General features: G+C 58.4%; 8 protein-coding genes across 8 annotated transcripts; 2 read left to right on the top strand and 6 right to left on the bottom strand.

The window, feature by feature from the left end:
* Positions 1-96: 96 nt before the first annotated feature.
* On the bottom strand, positions 97-1,676 carry SPBR_04936 (uncharacterized protein; the record flags this gene model as incomplete). The annotated part of the gene is made up of 2 exons (XM_040763213.1): positions 97-1,430; positions 1,520-1,676. The coding sequence occupies 2 exons, from the start codon at positions 1,674-1,676 to the stop codon at positions 97-99; spliced, it is 1,491 nt and encodes a 496-aa protein (XP_040615306.1).
* A 1,056-nt stretch (positions 1,677-2,732) lies between these two features.
* Positions 2,733-3,902, top strand: SPBR_05079 (uncharacterized protein; the record flags this gene model as incomplete). The annotated part of the gene is made up of 3 exons (XM_040763356.1): positions 2,733-3,373; positions 3,542-3,701; positions 3,777-3,902. The coding sequence occupies 3 exons, from the start codon at positions 2,733-2,735 to the stop codon at positions 3,900-3,902; spliced, it is 927 nt and encodes a 308-aa protein (XP_040615305.1).
* A 75-nt stretch (positions 3,903-3,977) lies between these two features.
* On the bottom strand, positions 3,978-4,337 carry SPBR_05416 (uncharacterized protein; the record flags this gene model as incomplete). Its single annotated transcript, XM_040763692.1, has 2 exons — positions 3,978-4,225; positions 4,307-4,337. 2 exons carry the CDS (start codon positions 4,335-4,337, stop codon positions 3,978-3,980), a joined length of 279 nt encoding a protein of 92 aa, XP_040615304.1.
* Positions 4,338-4,358: 21 nt separating this feature from the next.
* On the bottom strand, positions 4,359-5,511 carry SPBR_05095 (uncharacterized protein; the record flags this gene model as incomplete). Its single annotated transcript, XM_040763372.1, has 3 exons — positions 4,359-4,466; positions 4,537-4,871; positions 4,941-5,511. The coding sequence occupies 3 exons, from the start codon at positions 5,509-5,511 to the stop codon at positions 4,359-4,361; spliced, it is 1,014 nt and encodes a 337-aa protein (XP_040615303.1).
* A 1,843-nt stretch (positions 5,512-7,354) lies between these two features.
* Positions 7,355-9,199, top strand: SPBR_04843 (uncharacterized protein; the record flags this gene model as incomplete). The annotated part of the gene is made up of 1 exon (XM_040763120.1): positions 7,355-9,199. The coding sequence occupies one exon, from the start codon at positions 7,355-7,357 to the stop codon at positions 9,197-9,199; it is 1,845 nt and encodes a 614-aa protein (XP_040615302.1).
* A 128-nt stretch (positions 9,200-9,327) lies between these two features.
* On the bottom strand, positions 9,328-11,022 carry SPBR_04894 (uncharacterized protein; the record flags this gene model as incomplete). The annotated part of the gene is made up of 1 exon (XM_040763171.1): positions 9,328-11,022. One exon carries the CDS (start codon positions 11,020-11,022, stop codon positions 9,328-9,330), a length of 1,695 nt encoding a protein of 564 aa, XP_040615301.1.
* Positions 11,023-12,783: 1,761 nt separating this feature from the next.
* SPBR_05047 (uncharacterized protein) lies at positions 12,784-14,028 on the bottom strand (the record flags this gene model as incomplete). Its single annotated transcript, XM_040763324.1, has 1 exon — positions 12,784-14,028. The coding sequence occupies one exon, from the start codon at positions 14,026-14,028 to the stop codon at positions 12,784-12,786; it is 1,245 nt and encodes a 414-aa protein (XP_040615300.1).
* Positions 14,029-14,730: 702 nt separating this feature from the next.
* On the bottom strand, positions 14,731-15,909 carry SPBR_05073 (alkanesulfonate monooxygenase; the record flags this gene model as incomplete). The annotated part of the gene is made up of 1 exon (XM_040763350.1): positions 14,731-15,909. The coding sequence occupies one exon, from the start codon at positions 15,907-15,909 to the stop codon at positions 14,731-14,733; it is 1,179 nt and encodes a 392-aa protein (XP_040615299.1).
* Between the last annotated feature and the right edge of the window lie 2,050 nt (positions 15,910-17,959).

Below are 17,959 nucleotides of genomic sequence, written 5' to 3'. Positions count from 1 at the left end.
TCTACTGGTTCCACTACTCGTCCACACAACCATATATATATATATATATATACTTCCCTCCCATCGTCGACACCATCCGCCATCGACCATCGTCCCTCACTCGCCAGGCTCCGGCCGGTCCGTGTCGTCGTTCTGCGGCGTGTTCTGCTTGGGAAAGTACTTGGCCACCCACATCTCGGCCAGCATGCTCTTTGTGATCTCGGTGAGATAGTAGTTGAGCGGGACGCCCGACTCGGCACTGGCGACCTTGGCCACATAGTCGTCGAGCGCCGTCATCAGCGAGTTGATGTCGAGGACCTGGTTCTCGGCCTTGTCGATGTCGCCGAGCGCGGCCAGCGAGGCCGTGATGCCGCTGGACTTGAGCGACAGCATCTTCTGGCCGAGGCGCGCGGCCTCGGCGGCCTCGCCAATGGTGGACTGGCCGGCGGCGGTGGCGTTCTGGATGCTGGCGAGGGCCTCCATGCTGGACTTGGGGTCGAAGTCGGCAAACTCGCGGACGCCCATGGCGATGTTGTTGGACTTGATGGAGGGGATGATGCCCATGGAGATGAGGGTCACGTGCGAGGTGATGTTCTGCGCGCTCAGCAGGCTCTTGACCTCGTCGCCAAAGGACGCGTTGACGCCGAAGCCGCCCGACGCGTCCTCGAACCAGGCGCCCGCCGTCATCTGCTCCTGCAGCGAATCGACCATGGACGACAGGCGGTGCGTGACGTCGTCCGACTTGGTGTTGACAATGTGCACCATGCCGACGAAGCTGGACCCGTACGTCATGCCCGTGAGCACCGAGAAGTGCTTGTCCTGGCCCGCGTCGCCGGGCGGCCCGTCCATCAGCGCCTTCATGCCCTTGAGGCTGGTCGGCGTGATGCGGTCGGCCGCGTCCGGAAAGATGCGGTTCCACGCGCGGATGCCCTTGTCCACGTTGAGGATGCACGGCGCCAGCACCGACGCGTTCTTGTGCGTGCACGACGCCGAGATGACGAGCGTGCCCGCAATCTTGTGCTGCGCGTACTGGTTGGCCGTCTGGCTCTGCGCCGTGCCGCTGGCCTGCTGCTGGAACTTGCTGCCGAAAATATCCAGCGACGACGACACAAAGGACGCCACGTTGCTGGCGTGCGCCGTGCCGTGCTGGTCGTTCTTGTCGACGCTAAAAAACTGCACGTTCATGTTCATCGAGTCGGACGCGAGCTGCATCGCCTTGACCTGCGTCTTGTTGTAGTCCACGGGGCTCTCGGCCTGCGTGTGCACCGCGTGCAGCTTGGCCCGCAGCGGCCGGATCTTCTTCTCCGCCTCGATCTTGGCGTTGGCGTAGTTGACCGCCGCCGCCTTGATGTCGGGGAGCAGGCCGTCGATGGCAGCGTCCAGCGGCCCGACCATGGCGCCGATGTCGTCCTTGCCGAATCCCAGGTTGGAAATCTCGAGCCGCGTGCTTTCTGGGACGGCGAGTGTCAGTAGGCTGTGGCATTGGAGAGTAACACGAAAGAAGGGAGAAGGGACAAGGGTGAAGGGGCTGACGACCGACCGAGGCTGCGCTTTGTCGACAGAAGCGCATTGAGCTCCTCTTCCGCCGAGTCAACATCGGCCTGGGCGACGGAGATGTCCTGGACGATTGTAAGGGTTGCCGGTGTGACAATGTTCGCCAGCACCAGGCTGGGGTCATAGGGAATGGACGACGGCATTGTGGAAGGTGGAAGGCAGAGATGGCAGAACAAAGAGTACGACTGAAGACTTGGCTCTGGACTCGTACAATTATCAACGACGACTCGCGGGCAAAGAAGCTGCCTTCATATATGTGCGCATGTGCGCTGAAAATCAGCAAAGTTGACTTTGGTTTTTTTTTTTTTTTTTTTTTTTTTTTTTTGTTACATACTATGTAGACACGTGGAAAGGAACATCGTTATGCCATTGTCCAATTCGGGTGCTCATGACCTGCACAACACAGTTCGATCTTGCACATGTCGACGCGAACTGCATTCACATCGCACTCTCCATGTAAGCGCCGTGGCGTCCAAAATGAAACTTTAGTCTCTAATGTTTTGCATTTTATGTTCTGATTTTATCGATGATTCTCTTTAGTTTCTGTCACACGGCCCTCCTCAGCTGCTGGCTGGAGGACAATGAGACCAATGCATCCAAATATTGGCTTGTCGTTCCCAATTCTGGTCGTCGTGTCTTGTTTAGGATGCGATCAAACCTAATGGAGACGAGTCCCCAATGGCACGCGCGTGCGTGACTGCCAATAAGTCGAAGCGATGCAAAAGGGGCAAAAGGGAACCGACCCCATTGGCACTGCAAAGACGGGTCACGATGTCAGTCACCGTGTTGGAGGCAGCCAATGAAAACAGAAACCAGCCAAAGGCGACGTGAGGAATGAGTCCAGAACGGGACGTCCCGTCCTGTTACGGCAACAACCGTCGAGCTAGCGGGGTGTTATGAGTCGTTTCGACGGACGCTCCTCACCAATGCGGAGAACACAGGCCAAATTTGGACTCATTGTTCTTGGCGCCGCGCCGTCGAGCTGTTGCCGCCATTGCTTGTTCTCGGCACCGGCATGTGCAGCATGTGCGCTGCGTGGATCGAAACAGGCACAGATCTTGCGAAGAGACATATTAGGACCTGGGGTGGCCTCCCATTCACCACCAACACATGTCCAGCACAACTCTTTCTCCAAGCACCAACTTACGCCGATCGTACCATAATTGTGACAACGCACGGCGTCAGATCCCTTTTTGAGCATGCGCCCTGCCCTTTTCGCCCTGTTGGCTCTGGGGCCTGTGTCCCCGGCCAGCGGCCACCCGCATTCCAGCAGCGAGGCGACCGACGTCGTGCCCCGCAGCGTGACCAGCCTCCAGTACCTCGACAAGCTGCCCGATTGGACCGCAGAGCAGCGGCACCTGCTGGACATTGGCTTTGACGAGGCCATTGACCTGGCCAAGTACGCGCGGTGGGAGCTGCTGCCGCCGGGGAAGAGCCAGGTCAACAAGAACTCCAAGATCTTCAAAAAGTACTTTCGGGCAGAGGACGTCGAGACCGTGCTGGGCGTCTTCCAGTCCCTGCTGTCGGACAGCACCACGGGCAGCGACCGGCTCCAGGCGATCCACTTTGGCAACATCGACCCGCAGGCCGCCTGCGATGCCGTCCGGTCCGGCGACCCGGTGCCGCCGGGCACCATTGCCCTGTACACGACGCCGTGGACGCTGCACGCGGCCGACAAGGCCAGCTTCATCTTCGTGTGCCCCGTGGTCTGGCAACTGGGCTACCCGCGCACCATCCACGACATCCAGTGCGAGGCGACGTGTGCCAACGCGGCCAAGAAGGAGTGCTGGCCGTCGGCACGCATGGCCACCTACGGCGGGCTCATCCTGCACGAACTGATGTAGGTTACGGCTCTTGTTAAGTTTGTAGTTACTGTCTTACATCATTTGTTCTCGATAATTAACCATCGTCCAGTCATCGAACCTCGCAAATTAAGGACCGGTGAGATTAAGATTCTGCATCAACTTATTCTAAAAACGAATACTCAAACGAACACTAACACACACAGACCAAAGGGCCTGGAAAGCGGCATCTTCGACGAGTCCTTCAAAGACACCGATGGCAAAACCGTCCTCGCGTACGACAGCTATTATACGCAGAAGCTCGTCAAGGGTGCTGAAAAGAGCAAGGCGCTGTACAACGCCGACAACTATGCCATGTTTGCGAGGGTAAGAACGAAGAGAAAAACAAAAGAAAATCCCAAATGTGGCATGTCGCCGTACCGTGGTACTGACAATTTACAGGAGGTGTGGTTCACATTGAAATGCCCGTTGATCAAGTACAAGGACCCCGACCACTGGGAGTCGACCATTCCCAACAACCTCAAGCCGAAGCCCAAGTCCGCCGGCGTCGGGGCGGGGGAGCTGTGAGGGGTGCTGAATGGGGTAAATAGAAGCGCTGGCCTGCCCAGGAAAGAGATGCCACAGCCGTTGTTGTCACCGGAACTAGGTGTCTCTGCGGTAATCGGTCCAGGCAATGCTGGCGGCGGCCTCCTTTGCGGAGAGACGGTGCGTGGGATCGTGGCGCAGCAAGCCCTGGAGGGGCCAGAGCAGGAACTTGACGGCCCAGAGATCGTACTCGGTGAATTGGTCCTTTTCATAGACCTCAGAGGCAAAGCCAGCGCACTGACGGACAATCTCTTGGCGACGGGCTTCGAAAGCGTCCTCGAGCAGCTCCTGGCGCGGGGTGGCGGCTGCTCAGAGACAGTCTTGTTAACAAAACAGTTGTGATAAAGGAAAGGAAATGAAGGTCCAAATCAATGCAATTCACCAACCATTTTCGTCTTCCTTCTTGAGATTGGCCATCATCTCCTGCAAGCGGGCATTCTAGGCCGCTGGCAAGGGGCCAAACTTGGCGACAAGCTCATAAACAATGGCGTGGTCAGGTGCTGTGACGCTGGCAATCGGTGCTGCCTGGAAAACCATGGAGTAGATCTGTCTGCGTTAGCAAATGGGACTGGGAAGTGACAAGGTGTCGTTCACACACTGTGCATCAGCAACGTACCACGCTACCAGCCATCCACAGATCATGGGTGAAGTTGACGTGATGCTCGAAAAAGGTCTCTGGCGGGCGGAGTCTGGCGGGCTGGGCCGGGCGCGTCACATTTTCGGCCATGTGGAACGCGGAGCCCCAGTCCAAGATGCGGACATCCGTCTCGCGGTCCACATACCAGGCGTCCCAGACGGCGCATGCGATGAGCTGCTTGGGGAGGCTGGCGGGACGGGGAGCATCACTCTCGTAGGCGACGGTGCGTGGGTTGGCACCGACTGTGGCAAGGAAGGTGTCGGGGTTTTTCTGGGCTTGGTCGCAAGTCAAGGCAATGTTGGCGGGACAAATGTCTGCCAGAATGAGCCGCTGTTGTCAGTTATCTGATTCTTTTAGAAACGAGAGGGCGAATGAAGACCTACCACCGTGGGCAATGCCAAGGCGGTGCACCATGTCAAGCCCCTGCAAAAGTTGCTGGGAGTAACGAAGCACCAAGTCGGGGGGCAGCAAGTCACCGTCGGCGGGGTAGCTGCTGAAGAGATCCTCCAAGGTGTGGCCGAGCACTTCCGTCACAATACAATTATGTATTCCATTGGGACCGGCATGGCGGAAGGCGTCGAGAAGCAGGAGGAAAGTGCGCGGGCCCTGCTGGTTGGTGCCGCGGTAGTGACGCTCCAGGATGCCGAGAACGCCCACTTCGCCGTCGTGGAAGAGGCTGTCGGCGGAGGCAGTGGCCTTCTTGATTTTCACAGCCACCCAAGGGCGTGCGTTGCTGTTGTTGGCATGCTCGTTGTCCCAAGCCAGCCAGACGGTGGACTGCTGTCCAAAGCCGAGTTTGTGACGGATGACATATCGTCCGTTGCAAAGAGCGTCGCCCAGGGTGACTGGATGAAAGCCACCCGAGGTGTAGCCCTCAAGAGGCTCGTGAGGTTGGATCCTACCAGATTTGGGATAGAGATCCCAGCTGATGCCAGCAGAAGAAGACGATGCCATGGCTTCGTTCGAGGCAGGGGAGTTGCGTACCGTGAGATGTTTGATGCGTTGGCGTTGGCGACCTTCGACGGTGATGGCAAAAGAAGAGGATGTGGAAGAATGAAAAAAAGAGAAGGTGAAAGTTTCGTGAATTATTTTCGGAAGAGAAGGGAAAATACCGGAGCTTCATTGTGAGTTCTGTTGTCGTTTATGGCAGGAGCTGTGGTTAGGTAAGCTTCCAGCTCGCCGCATCGTTCCTTCCTCTTGCAAATAACAACAATAACAACGCATCATGCGTCACAGTTCAAATATCACAAGTGATTCACATATGTCTCAGGTGGTAATTTGGAGAGCCTGACCGTATTGCCAACCGCCGACACCGTTTCCATATCTTGCCGCTTTTGATATCGACCATGAGCGTGAACTTTACTGCGCTCATAGCGTTGGCGATGCACCGTGCGCAGGCCATGCCCGAAGTCGTCGTACTGGATGCCGCGATGCTGCACTGTTTAGCAACGGCGAGGCTGGCGAGGCTGGCAATGCGGGGAGGACTGGTATGAACGTCGTCGTTTGTCATGTCTGGGTTGTTGATCCTTTTGACCTGCTGTGGCAGAGTGAAGTGACGGTGATGAAGATACTGGGGCGTCGAGAATGGCCGTCTCTTCCGCCCGAGGTTGGATCAGCGTGCAAAGCCAGGTTGGAAGATTGAGGCGGCAGATGGTACACGATGAACACTGATGCGAAAAAAAGACCTCTTTTATATTGCGGCATGGCTGATCGCCGGGGTGGTCAATTGTCAATGAGATCAATCGTCGGCGTGGCCTTTCGTCTGTGACTTGGCCGTGACACACAATTGTCCGGGTAACTGACAATGACGATGTTACCAGGTGAGTACTACACTGCTACAGGCCAGAATCTCAGCTAATTACTGTTTCCCCGGGAAACATCAACACCTTCTCATGCCTGACTGTATCAACCGCGGCCGATGCAGAGCAATTACTCCAGTGTCGACGCCGACAAGGACAGCTCCAGACTCCGCTGGGCACGTACGACGGGCGGTCCGTCCCAGTACTCTGCGACCGATGTGGAGACGGAAAGTTTCAATAAAACAAAAAGGAGAAACCTTCCAATGTCGCCGGCTTCCTCTTGTCGACGCGAGCAAGTTACAGAGACCCTGATCGCCGATGCAACGGCAAATGAATGTCCCGGCCAGGCCACATTGTCAATCTCGGCCAAGAGAATACTCTTGTTGGACATGAATGACTCGACGACACGGCCTTATCGTCACCGTTGTGCCATTTGTTATTTATTGTGCATCCTCAACGTTGTTCGCGCCTTCCACGCACCATCCCGGCAGACCTTCCCGATTAGGCAATGAGACGTATTAGCAACCGCTCCTTATGACACAATTTGCAGTGGGTAGTGCGCATCCGCAAACACTGCTATTGTGGGTCTCCCGCACCATCACGGCAGCACTACAGCGGTTCGCTGCAGGCCACTCTCCGCTCTCCACTGCACGTCGCAGAGTGATTCTCTTTGATCCGCTGCATTCTCTGCCGTGCAGTCGTGCGTCTGCGGCAGAATGATGCAATGCTTTCGTTGCGTACTCGGAGCCTGAGCAACGACAGCAGACGGCGTTCCAGCTCGTCAGTTGCCGTTCATATTCACTTCTCTGAATCACTCTGCGCATTCCTCGACCTGTTCCTCAAGTCGAGACGTCAGCTTCGATCGCGCTTGGCAGCGGTAGCATTGTCGAGTTGGTTTGTTGCTGCGACGGACTCCTATCGCATCACCTCGAACCCGGTCACTTTATCAACCCTCCTCAACTTCCGGTACCTCGTCACTCGTCACTCGCCACCACGTCATGGGCTCTGTCGACAGCACGGCGACCCCGCTGGGCGGCGTCCAGCTCGTCGATCGTTTTATTGACGAGCCGCGTTCTCTGCGCGTGGCCGTTGTGGGCGGTGGCCTCTCGGGCATCACCGCGGGCATTCTCCTGCCGGCCAAGGTGCCCGGCATCCAGCTCACCATTTTCGAAAAGAACAACGAGCTGTCTGGGACGTGGCTGACCAACCGCTACCCCGGCGTGCGCTGCGACATCCCCTCGCACGCTTACCAGTCGACGTTTGCGCCGAACCCGCAGTGGACAGATGCGTTTTCGTTTGGCGGCGAGATCCGGGACTACTGGCAGGGTGTCGCCAGACAGCACGGGGTGTATGACCACGTGCAGCTCGGACGACGTGTCGACGCGGCCGAGTGGTCGCAGGAAGCCGGCGAGTGGACGGTCACTGTCAGCGATGTGGCCACCGGGGCCACGTACGTCCACACCTTTGACATTCTCATCACCGCCGTCGGCATCTTCGACAACTGGGCGCTGCCCGACTACCCCGGCCTCGCCGACTTCCAGGGCCACCTGCGGCACGCACAGAACTGGGATGCGTCGTTTGATCCCGCGGGAAAACGAGTGGCCGTGATTGGCAACGGCGCCAGCGGGATCCAGCTGACGACGAACCTGCAAAAGACGGTGGCACGGCTCGACCACTACGTGCGCCACCGGACATGGATTGCGTCGTCGTTTGCAGCGAATGGAGACAAGAATGACGAGGCGACGGTCACGACGCAAGAGGACGGACAAGGCGCGCCCCGCGAGCCCGGCGACCTGGGGAGCGACATCTTCCACCACGAGCGCAAGGCCACCCCGCAACCGTACACGGAGAAGCAGCGCGCCGCGCGCGCCGCCGACCCAGAGGCCTACCTGGCGTTCCGCAAGGCGCTGGAGATCAAGTACTGGCACCGCTTTGGCACCGTCTTCAAGCACGCGCCGGCCAACGACACGCTTCGGGAACAGTTCACGGCCAGCATGCGGGAGCGCGTGCAGAAGAAGCCGGCACTCCTCCACGACCTCATCCCCGACTTCTCGCCCAACTGCCGGCGCCTGACCCCCGGGCCGGGCTACCTCGAGGCCCTGGCCGAAGACAACGTCGACTACGTGCGGACGCCGATCCGGCGGTTCACGGCCACGGGCATCGAGACGGAGGACGGCGTCGTGCGCGAGGTCGACGCCATCATCTGCGCCACGGGGGCCGACGCGTCCAAGTCGGGGCCGGGGCCGGCGCCGCCGTTTCCCATCACCGTGGCCGGGTCCACCAAATCGCTGGGCGACGTATGGACCGCCCACGGGCACCCGCACACGTACCTCGGCACGGCCACGCCCGGGTTTCCCAACCTGTTCTTCGTGCTGGGCCCCCACGCCTCGGGTCCCTCGGGCACGGTCCCCTACTCGGTCGAGACGCATGTGGCCCACCTCGCCCGGGTCCTGCGCAAGGTCGCGTCCGAGGGCATCCGCTCCATAGTGCCCTCGCGCCAGGCCGCCCTCGACTTTGAAGCCTGGGCCACGGCGTTTTTCCAGACGACCGTCTTCTCCGAGCCCTGCCGCTCGTGGTACAACGCCGGCACGCCGGGCGGCTACATCAGCGGGCTGTGGCCGGGCAGCATGGCGCATTTGGCGACGATCCGGCGGGCGCCGCGGTGGGAGGACTACGAGTACACGTACCTGGGACCAGCGGACGAGACCGGCAGCGTGAACCGATTTGCCTGGTACTTTGGCAACGGGTGGACCAGGAAGGAGACGGATCCTGCGGCGGATCTGGTGTCGTATCTACACATTCCGGGGACGGTGCCGTTGAAGGACCTACACGATGTGGAGTAGCAGATGGAGCAGGTACTGAAGTAAGCTGATGAATTATGAACCAATATTCTACATTGTATATTTGAATGTACGATGTGTCATTACTTTCGTCAGCGTCGCCACCATGGGCAGAATGGACGCCTCACTGTTTATGTGCGCCCCTCGAGCCGTACCACCAGCCGGCCGCCGCTGATCTCGCCAGCGCGCAGGCGGTCCAGGCCTGCATTGACGCGCTCGAGACCGTCCTCGACGCCCGCCACCACGGGCGGGACCAGCTTCTTGGCGGCCAGCAGGCGCTCCAGCCAGGACGACAGGGCCTCGCCCACTGCCGGCACTTCGTGGAAGAGTTTGATGGGCACATTGTGGAAGACGGTGTGCGGGGGCGGCGTGCCCTTGGGCAGGCCGGTCAGCCCCACCAGGTGGCTTTTCGGGGCCGGGGTCTGTTCCACAGCAAGATCGTCCGCGTCGGCCATGTCGGAAATGGGGGCCACCACATTGTTGTCGCCCCGTGGCGTGGCCGGCGGCGACGGCGGGCTGCTCCGTGGGGTGGTGCGGCCCGAGGCCGAGGTCGATGACGACGCCGTCGCCTTCTTGTTGCTTGCGGCGGTCGGGTCACCCCCGGCCAGGGCCTGCAGCAGCCACGCCGCCGTGTCCCGGCCGCGCGTGTCGAAGCCGAACCGCAGGCGGCTGCCGAGGTTGGCCCGCAGCACCGCGACCGCCCGTGCCGGGTCGTGGCTGTCCACCACCCAGTCCGGCTGCCACCAGCCCTTTTCCTTTTCGTCTTCTTCGTCCGCGCCGTCTTTCCGCGCCAGCCGCCACCCGTGCTTGGCCGTGTCCACGACGGCGGCCACGCGCAGCCCCGCCAGCCGCGCCAGCTGGATGGCCATGTGCGCCGACGTCGACGACGCGCCCCAGATGGCGAGCCAGTCGCCGGCCCGGGCGCGGTCGGAGGTGCCGATGCCGCGCACGCACTCGTCGCGGATGTCCGCGGCCAGCGCCGCCGGGGGCAGCCGGCGGACAATCGACAGCAGGTCGGGCCCGCCCGCGACAGACGAAAAGTCGACGCCGAGGTTGACGCCGAGGGCCAGCACGGCCGCCACAAAGGCCACGCCCATGGTGGCACCGGCCTCGCAGGACACGTGCGGCGGCAGGCGGACCGTGTTGTAGTCCCACACGACGACGTACTCTTGGTAGGCGCCCTTGCGGAGGTCGCGGTAGTCGGTCGAGATGGCCAGGACGCGGTCGCCCGTGGTGATGCGGCCAGACGTGGATGTGCTGGAGGACGTGCCAAGGGGAGCGCCTGTCTTGTCGTCCACCTCGACAGCGTTGACGACAGACACTCTCTTCGCAGCCGACGCATCGTTGGTCAAGAAGGTGTGGATGATGGGCTCGACGGCCGGGATGGGCGTGTCCTTGCCATGGACGTTGGTGGATGCCGTATTGTCTGTAACGTCGATGACAACGTCCGCCTCTGCATCTTCTGCGGCGGACGGGACCTCTGGTGACAGCAAGCCATCTGCCTTACTTGCCTCGCTCAAGCCTTGGACACTGCTCGTTTCGACTCTCGTCTTTAGCTGCACAACCTCCCCGGCACACTCCCGTCCCGCAATGTACGGCAGCTCGGGAATGGCAAAGTTGAAGTCGGGCGATTTCCAGTCGATGGGATTGAGGCCAATGACGGCCGTCCGCACCAGGATCTCGCGGTCGTGGTGCAGCTGCGGAACGGCATAGTCGTGCGTCACGTGGTACGGCTGACGAGGACCGTGAAGAAGCAAGACTCGTTGGGACGGGGGGATCTCGCGGGCGGCCTTGTCTGTGCTGGCGAGTGGGTTGCTGGTGGACATGGTGAATGTGGTGGTTGTGCGTTTGTGCCGTTGTGCAGTTGTGATGTTGGCTGATGGTTGTTGATGGATGTCGATGGATGTGTCACGGACAACATACGATTCTTCTATGATGTGGACAAGGGATTGCGAAAGACGATAAAAGTAACAGACAACATCCAAGATCAATGGGAGAGCAACGAAAATCAAAACATGTCAACAAGTCCTGCTGGGGGCGCCGAGATGGAAGGGAGAGCGCTCTAGACAAAATGTGACATACAAAATGCAAAATGAATTAAAATACTATTAAAGATGGAGTCGCGAATCAAATAAACAATAAGTTGCGCGAAGTAGACTAGCAAAAGTACAAAGATAGAATAAAATAAAAGAACAATTAGTCAACAAATGAACAGGCCACTGTGATGAAATGTGATGAAAACCATCCGAGCAAAACAGTGAACGTAGTGCAAGTTGACAAGAATACAGGGCGGCCCGACATAGGATTTGGCAAGCTACAGCGTATTTTCTACCTGCTCGACGTGTCTTTGCCCTCTTTCGTCAGTTCGGTCTCGGTCGTCGAAGAGTACAATGGTGCATCATCTCCGATCTGCACTCTAACTATGGCGTCTCATAATTCCGTGAGGCGTCCGGACAACGACATTCATGTTTTCGATAGCGATGATACCTCGGCAAACGCAGCTGTACAGGAACAAGAACAACCCCCACACTTGGCCAGGAAGAAATGTTGGCAGCAAGTCAAGACGATGTCGATGGCGTCTTCAACAAGGTGCCAATGGATCGAAGCGAAGTGGAGGTAAGTCGCCGAGTGTTGAGAGACGACTTGACATTACCAACTCACGACATACTACTGTAGCCCCCTGTAGTCACTGTAGTCCTGTGGTCACTGTAGTCCTGTAGTCACTGTAGTCACTGTAGTCACTGTAGTCACTGTAGTCACTGTAGTCACTGTAGTCCTGTAGTCACTGTAAAGGCTCACTTCGCCCACTGTAAACGCCCACTTTGCCACTGTAACAGCACCCTGCCCACTATTCGTTCCTCAACCCACTGTATGTTGTCGCCACTGCACTCCCGAATTGCCCCATCCGGCCCGTCGTTTGGCCCCGTGGATCCCGGTGTCTGTGGGCCCCGCGCCATTCTCGCTAGGATGGCGACAGCAGCAAAGGGCGCCGCATAACCATAACGCTTGTGCTTGCTGTTGTTCTGGCTTGCATCTTGCTTTTCCGTCCATTTTCTTGACCTTTTCTCGTCCTGCCCTTCTCTCCCCTCCGTACTCGGCTCGCGCAGCTCGGGTGTCTCGCGGAGGGTTTGTTCCTGTCGACGTTTGTCTTTGTCATCCTCTCGTTCCGTTTCCTAGTAGCGATGTGGACGTTATGTCGTTCATGGTCACCATGTTTCGATCTGATAACGATAATCGTACATTGGACCCTGATTCATATACTGTCCCACCCTTGCCTCGACAACCTCGTCTCGGCCGAGACCATAAGTCGTTTGGGTGGTCGTTAGCTCGTTGCTCTCGTACATGCATAAATCGTATGTCGAGTACGTCGAGGACGTTGTGTATGTCGTGTACATTCGTATCATCACTTGCGTCACCCGTCGTATGTCAATCTGTGCATTTGTTCGCATTTGCCCAACTTATTGGCTTGTATTCCATTTCCAGTCATAAATGAACAATATATATTCAAAACAAATCCAAAACTATCGTAACTAGGTCATTATTACGTACTTGCCCTCCTTCTATGACTTCCTTGCACCTCCCGGCCGCTACTCCGCATCCAAGGGGCACACCGGCGGCGTGTCGTCCACCTGGATGCCGCCGCGCTTCAGCTCCTGGCTGTCGGGGAACGGCAGCGTCCAGCCGCCTTCGGTCTCGGGCGTCGACAGCCACAGCCGCAGCAGATGGCGCCGCGGCGCGGGCGCCGGGTAGTCTTTGTAGGCGGTGCGGGCGTGCAGCAGGTGGCAGTTGCTGACAAACTGGATGTCGCCGACCTCGAGCACCATGTGCAGCGCCAGCCGCTGGCAGGTGTCCTCGAGGACCTGCATGGCGTGGCGCTGCGCGTCGCTGAGCGGCGGGATGACGCCGGCGTCCGAGTAGCGCGCCAGCGACCGCACGTAGTAGGGGTCCCACTTGCTGTAGACGCGGCCGCGGCCGCCGGGCTCGAGGTAGAAGACGGGCTGGCGCGTGTAGGGGTCGTCGCCGGCGGACACCTCGCCCTTGCGGTCAAAGTACCAGACGGGCTGCGTCAGGAGCGCGGCGACGTCCGGGTGCTCGCGCTGCAGCGTGTTCCACACGTGGTGCATGCTGACAATGTCGCTCTCGCCGCCCTCGAGCGCGCGGTGCACGCAGAGCAGGCCCACGAGGTCGCCGTCGTCGGCGTGGAAGAACTGGCGCGCCGTCGTGCGGTAGATGCGCACCTTGTGGATCTGCGTCGGGTCGTCGCCGACGTCCTTGACGTGCCCCAGCACGTGGCCGCGGCCGTTCTGCGACACAAAGTAGCCCAGGTACGTCCCCAGGCCCATGTACGCCGCGGCGTTCTTGAGCGGCGACCACCGGTCCGCCGGGAAGCCCTTGAAGAGCACAAAGCCCTTGCCGTCGAGCAGGTCGCTGCGGACGCGCCCGAGCGCCTGGGCCAGCCGCGGCAGGGGGAAGTTGTGCTTGGCAATGCCCGTCAGCGGCGTGCCGCTCGCGATGAAGGCGTCCGCCGCCGCGCTGAGCTCGTCAATCTCGGCCTCGCTGAACCGGTGCACCCACCGCTCGGGCTGGCCCTCGTAGTCTTCTTTGCGCCAGACCGTCGGGCCTGTGATCTCCTTGGGAAACGCCGCATACGGCTTGAGCTGGTCGTACAGCGGGTTGTGCTGGCCCGAGGTGCGGATGCCGTCGGGGAAGATGTCCCGTGGTGCCTGGTCGTTGCGGCGCTTCTGTGATTGGGCTGGTGTCTGCTTTGGGAGGGAGGGCGTGGGGGTCGAGGAGGGCGAGGTGGCCTCGGCCACGAGAGCACCGGGTGCCATTGCGGGGAAGTGGGATGTGATGGATGTGGTGGGATGTGTCAACCTGAGGCTGACAATACGCAATGTTATTTGTTGAGCGTAGTTGCAATGCGATATCTGAACCAGAGATCTTAACCGGACTTGTGATTTAAGATGGCGATGAAGAAGATGAAGAAGATGAACTCGTAAAACGGTCAACAGCTCAACGGACCGTCCTGTATTTATCCCCTCCCCTCAACGCAAATACGTGCGCACGACGGGACATTCGATGCTGTCATACGTTTTCTCCCTTCTTTGCCCGTATTCCACAGGGCAGGTCGTCGTCAGCAATGCGCCATCGACCGAGACGGCGTTCAAGACGGCGTTCTCAAAAGGTGTCGTTTTGCGCATTTCCGCCCTTCCACATCCGCGTCTCGGCCACTGAGGGGGAGCGAGTCATATGAATCTGCCGTTTTAGGCACTCCTTTTGCCCGCTCGCTCTGTTTTTACACGCAATTGTCACTTTTGTCAGGCGTCCGCATGGTTCCTTCAGATGTCGCAACAATGTCGACATCGCATGACGTGATTCGCTAACAACGCACTAACACGACTAACACGGCTGGAACGCCGCTACAGGGGGACGCTACAGGGTGACTAAGCGGGGTTCCCGCCACTAACGTTGCTGCTTGGGGTACCCCGGCGCACGACGTCCCTCCGCACTCTAACGCACTTTCATGCCTGCCCTCATGCACTCGCCGCAGGCGCCTGGGAGTCGCCGTTTGTCGTCTGCGCCGTTGTCGTCTCTGTTGTCTCTGTCGCCTGCTTGGCCTTCTCCCTGTCGGCAATGCCCTGGTACACGCGCGGCAGAATGTATCGCCCGTAGTCGACGGCGTCGTGGTAGTTGTCGTAGCCGCGGATGGAGATGAGCTCGGCGCCCAGGTCGACGTAGTCGAGGATGGCCTCGGCCACGGTGTCGTAGGAGCCCACGAGCGCCGTGGACGCGCCGCGCGCGTTGGTGGCCGTGACGGTCGGGTACCACAGCGCGCGGTCCTGCACGTCGCCGCGCTTGGCAATCTCGAGCAGGCGCTGCGAGCCGACGTTCTGCGGCGCGTGGCCGCCCGGCGCAAAGTTGGGGAACGTCTTGCGGAAGGTCTCCTGGTTGCCGTTGAGCACGTCGAGCGTGCGGTGCGCCTTGGCCCACGCGAGCTCCTCGGTCTCGGCCACGATGGGCCGGAACGTCACCCAGATGCGCGGGCGGTCCGTGCGGCCGGCCTTGGCGGCCTCGGCGTAGATCGTCTCAATCTGCTCCTTGGTGTCCTTGAGCGGCTCGCCCCAGAGCCCAAAGATGTCCGCCAGCGACCCGCCCACCCGGTACGCCTCGGGCGACGACCCGCCCACCGACACGGGGATCGTCGTCTTGCCGTTGGCCGGCCGCACGCGGTTGCTGTAGTTCTTGAACTGGTAGTACGTGCCCTCCCAGTCAAACGGCGCCGCGCTCGCCCACGCCCGCCGCAGGATCTTGATGTACTCCTCCAGCCGCCCGTACCGCTGCTCCTTGGTCAGAAAGTCCCCCTCCCGCGCCTGCTCCGCGTCGCTGCCGCCCGCGATGAAGTGCACCACCGCGCGCCCGTTGCTCAGCTGGTCCAGCGTCGCCAGCGCCTTGGCCGCCACCGTCGGGTACACCGTGTTGGGCCGCAGGGCCACGATGACCTTGAGGTTTTTGGTCACGGACGCAATGTACGCGCTCTGCGTCCACGGGTCGAATCCGCCCGCGTCGTACGGCAGCAGCGTGTACTTGAACCCGTAGTCGTCGAGCGTGCGCGCGTACCGCGTCAAGTACGCCGGGTCCGCCGGCGCGCCGACTTTGGGCGCAAGCTCATTGCTGTCGTTGGGGAACGTGAGGGAGATGAATTCGGTCGGCATCGTTGCGGTGTCTGCGTCAGGTGGAGGAGTGTGTGTGTGGTCTAGGGGTGAACGTGTGTACGTGTGTCGGTGTAGGTGTATGTGGGTATGAGGGTATTTTACACAGTACGATTGACGACGTGATGCATCACGACCATCAAGCGCCTCTTATATCGTCGGCTCTGCAATTGTGACCGCGTCCCACGTCTTGCCCGCGCAACGCCCGCACCTTGCCCACGTATGATGCCTTATGGCTGTCCACCTCTTGAGCTGACCCCCCTCCCAGCGATGGCGTCAACGGCCACTGGGTCGCGCCTTTGATGGTGTCAACTCAGTTGGGGCGGGTTTCCCCCCGCAATACGCGAGCTACGGAGAGAATACGTGACAAACATTGAAAACGTCAAAATCCGATTTATAATTGAAAAGAGAAAACAGAAAGGCCAAGCCAAAAAAAGGTCCGAAGGCCGGTAGAGCTGGCTGCACGAATTGCGCGCTCAGAGCGGGCACGGAGAATATATAGACGGACTTGTCGGATGATATAATCCAACGCCGTATCTTGTCTCGGAAGCACATATTGGAAGACCCTGGATCGGCCCTCTGTGCGGGGAAAGACCACGTTTGTTTCACATACACGCAGATGGGGGTGTGTGACTTACAGTCTCATGTACGAGGAAGTCGACATAGATCTTTATACTGTTTTCAAGGACAACTGAAGGCAAGTAAGCTTATTTTACTGATTACTCAAGTGGGGAAGAAACAAAACAACTAATAGTACTTCGTACATGTAAACTCCTTCACGGGAGCCTAACACTACGCCACGTTATACCGCTGTTTAATAAAACCGCATAGCGAATATATAAAGCCTTTTCTCCAACTTAGCCACGGCTCGCCTCTGCCCTTCCTCCTTTGCCCCTTGCTCGGCCACTTGTCGCTCTAGTCGATCCTTTTTTACTTTCCCTGACAGCGTGAAGATGTTTAAAGAAGAGGTATTAGTCGGTGATGGTGCGGTGGGCGAATGTTACCATCTTAGAGGCACAGGTGATTCTGTCAGAAGGGATTAGGTCCTAGAGGGCCTATGTTGGGGATCAAGGTAAAATGTCTCGTTGTATCTTTTATCACGCCGAATGGGAATATTCAAAGTGAGCCCTTTTTTTTGTAAATTTCTCTTTGACCTCTCTTTCGCTTGTTTCATTTTTTTATGACCAAAAAAAAAAAAAAAAACCTACACGAGGTGATGATTAGTAGCTGGCTTCGAGAAATTCGCTTCACGTACTGAAAAGACCCCCTGGCAAATTGAAATAACAAACTACCTGTGTAAGTGATAAAAGACTAGCATCCATGTATATTGAGACCCCCCTTTTCTCGACCAATTCTTGCTAAAGCTCCCATCATCGAGAAGAAAGGGGGCGGAAAACGGCTCGACGCGGCTCCTGCCGTTAGCCTATTGGATGACGGCCGACGTCACGTGAGCATGCAAAAGGAGACGACTCCTGATCAGCAGGCCGAACTCTCACGACCTCTGATCAGAGGTCATGAGCGTGAGGATGGGAAGAAAATGGAAGTGTTCTACTGACTCGAGGACTCCTTCGTTGCCAATTACACCTGCCAACAAAACAGGGTGCGAGTAGTGAGGGCGTTATAGACCGAGAGGGCACGACTCGCCACCCCGTTTCACTAAGAAACCCGCTCTTCGCTTCGTGTAGTAAATGCGGCGACCAATCTTGTGTTGGCTCACAACCTCCCCGTTGTAGGTATCTGTTTGCCAGTCGGTCTTCTTGGTCGAGACAACACGATGTTTGCTATCGCGAAAGAGGTACTTGTCTGCAGCAAAGCTGTGCTGTTCCTTTCGTACACGAGAGACTTCTAGTTTGTTAATATTCTTCCTATTTTTTTTAAACTTGCGAGTGATTCCTTTTCTTTCTCAAAGGCAGTTATGAATACTGGTGAGGATTTTGGCTTAATGGGGATACATATGTTCCTCGCCAGGTTTTTTATTAATAAGCAGAATTCTCGCATGATCCACGTGGTATAACGGAGCAGGACGTTTGTGCTTCTCCGCATTCTTGATTCT

The sequence above is a fragment of the Sporothrix brasiliensis genome (assembly GCF_000820605.1).
Source record: "Sporothrix brasiliensis 5110 chromosome Unknown Cont21, whole genome shotgun sequence".
Classification (NCBI taxonomy): Eukaryota; Fungi; Ascomycota; class Sordariomycetes; order Ophiostomatales; family Ophiostomataceae; genus Sporothrix; species Sporothrix brasiliensis.
The sequence above is the reverse complement of the archived record's forward strand: the minus strand, read 5'-3'. Positions and strand labels throughout refer to the sequence as shown.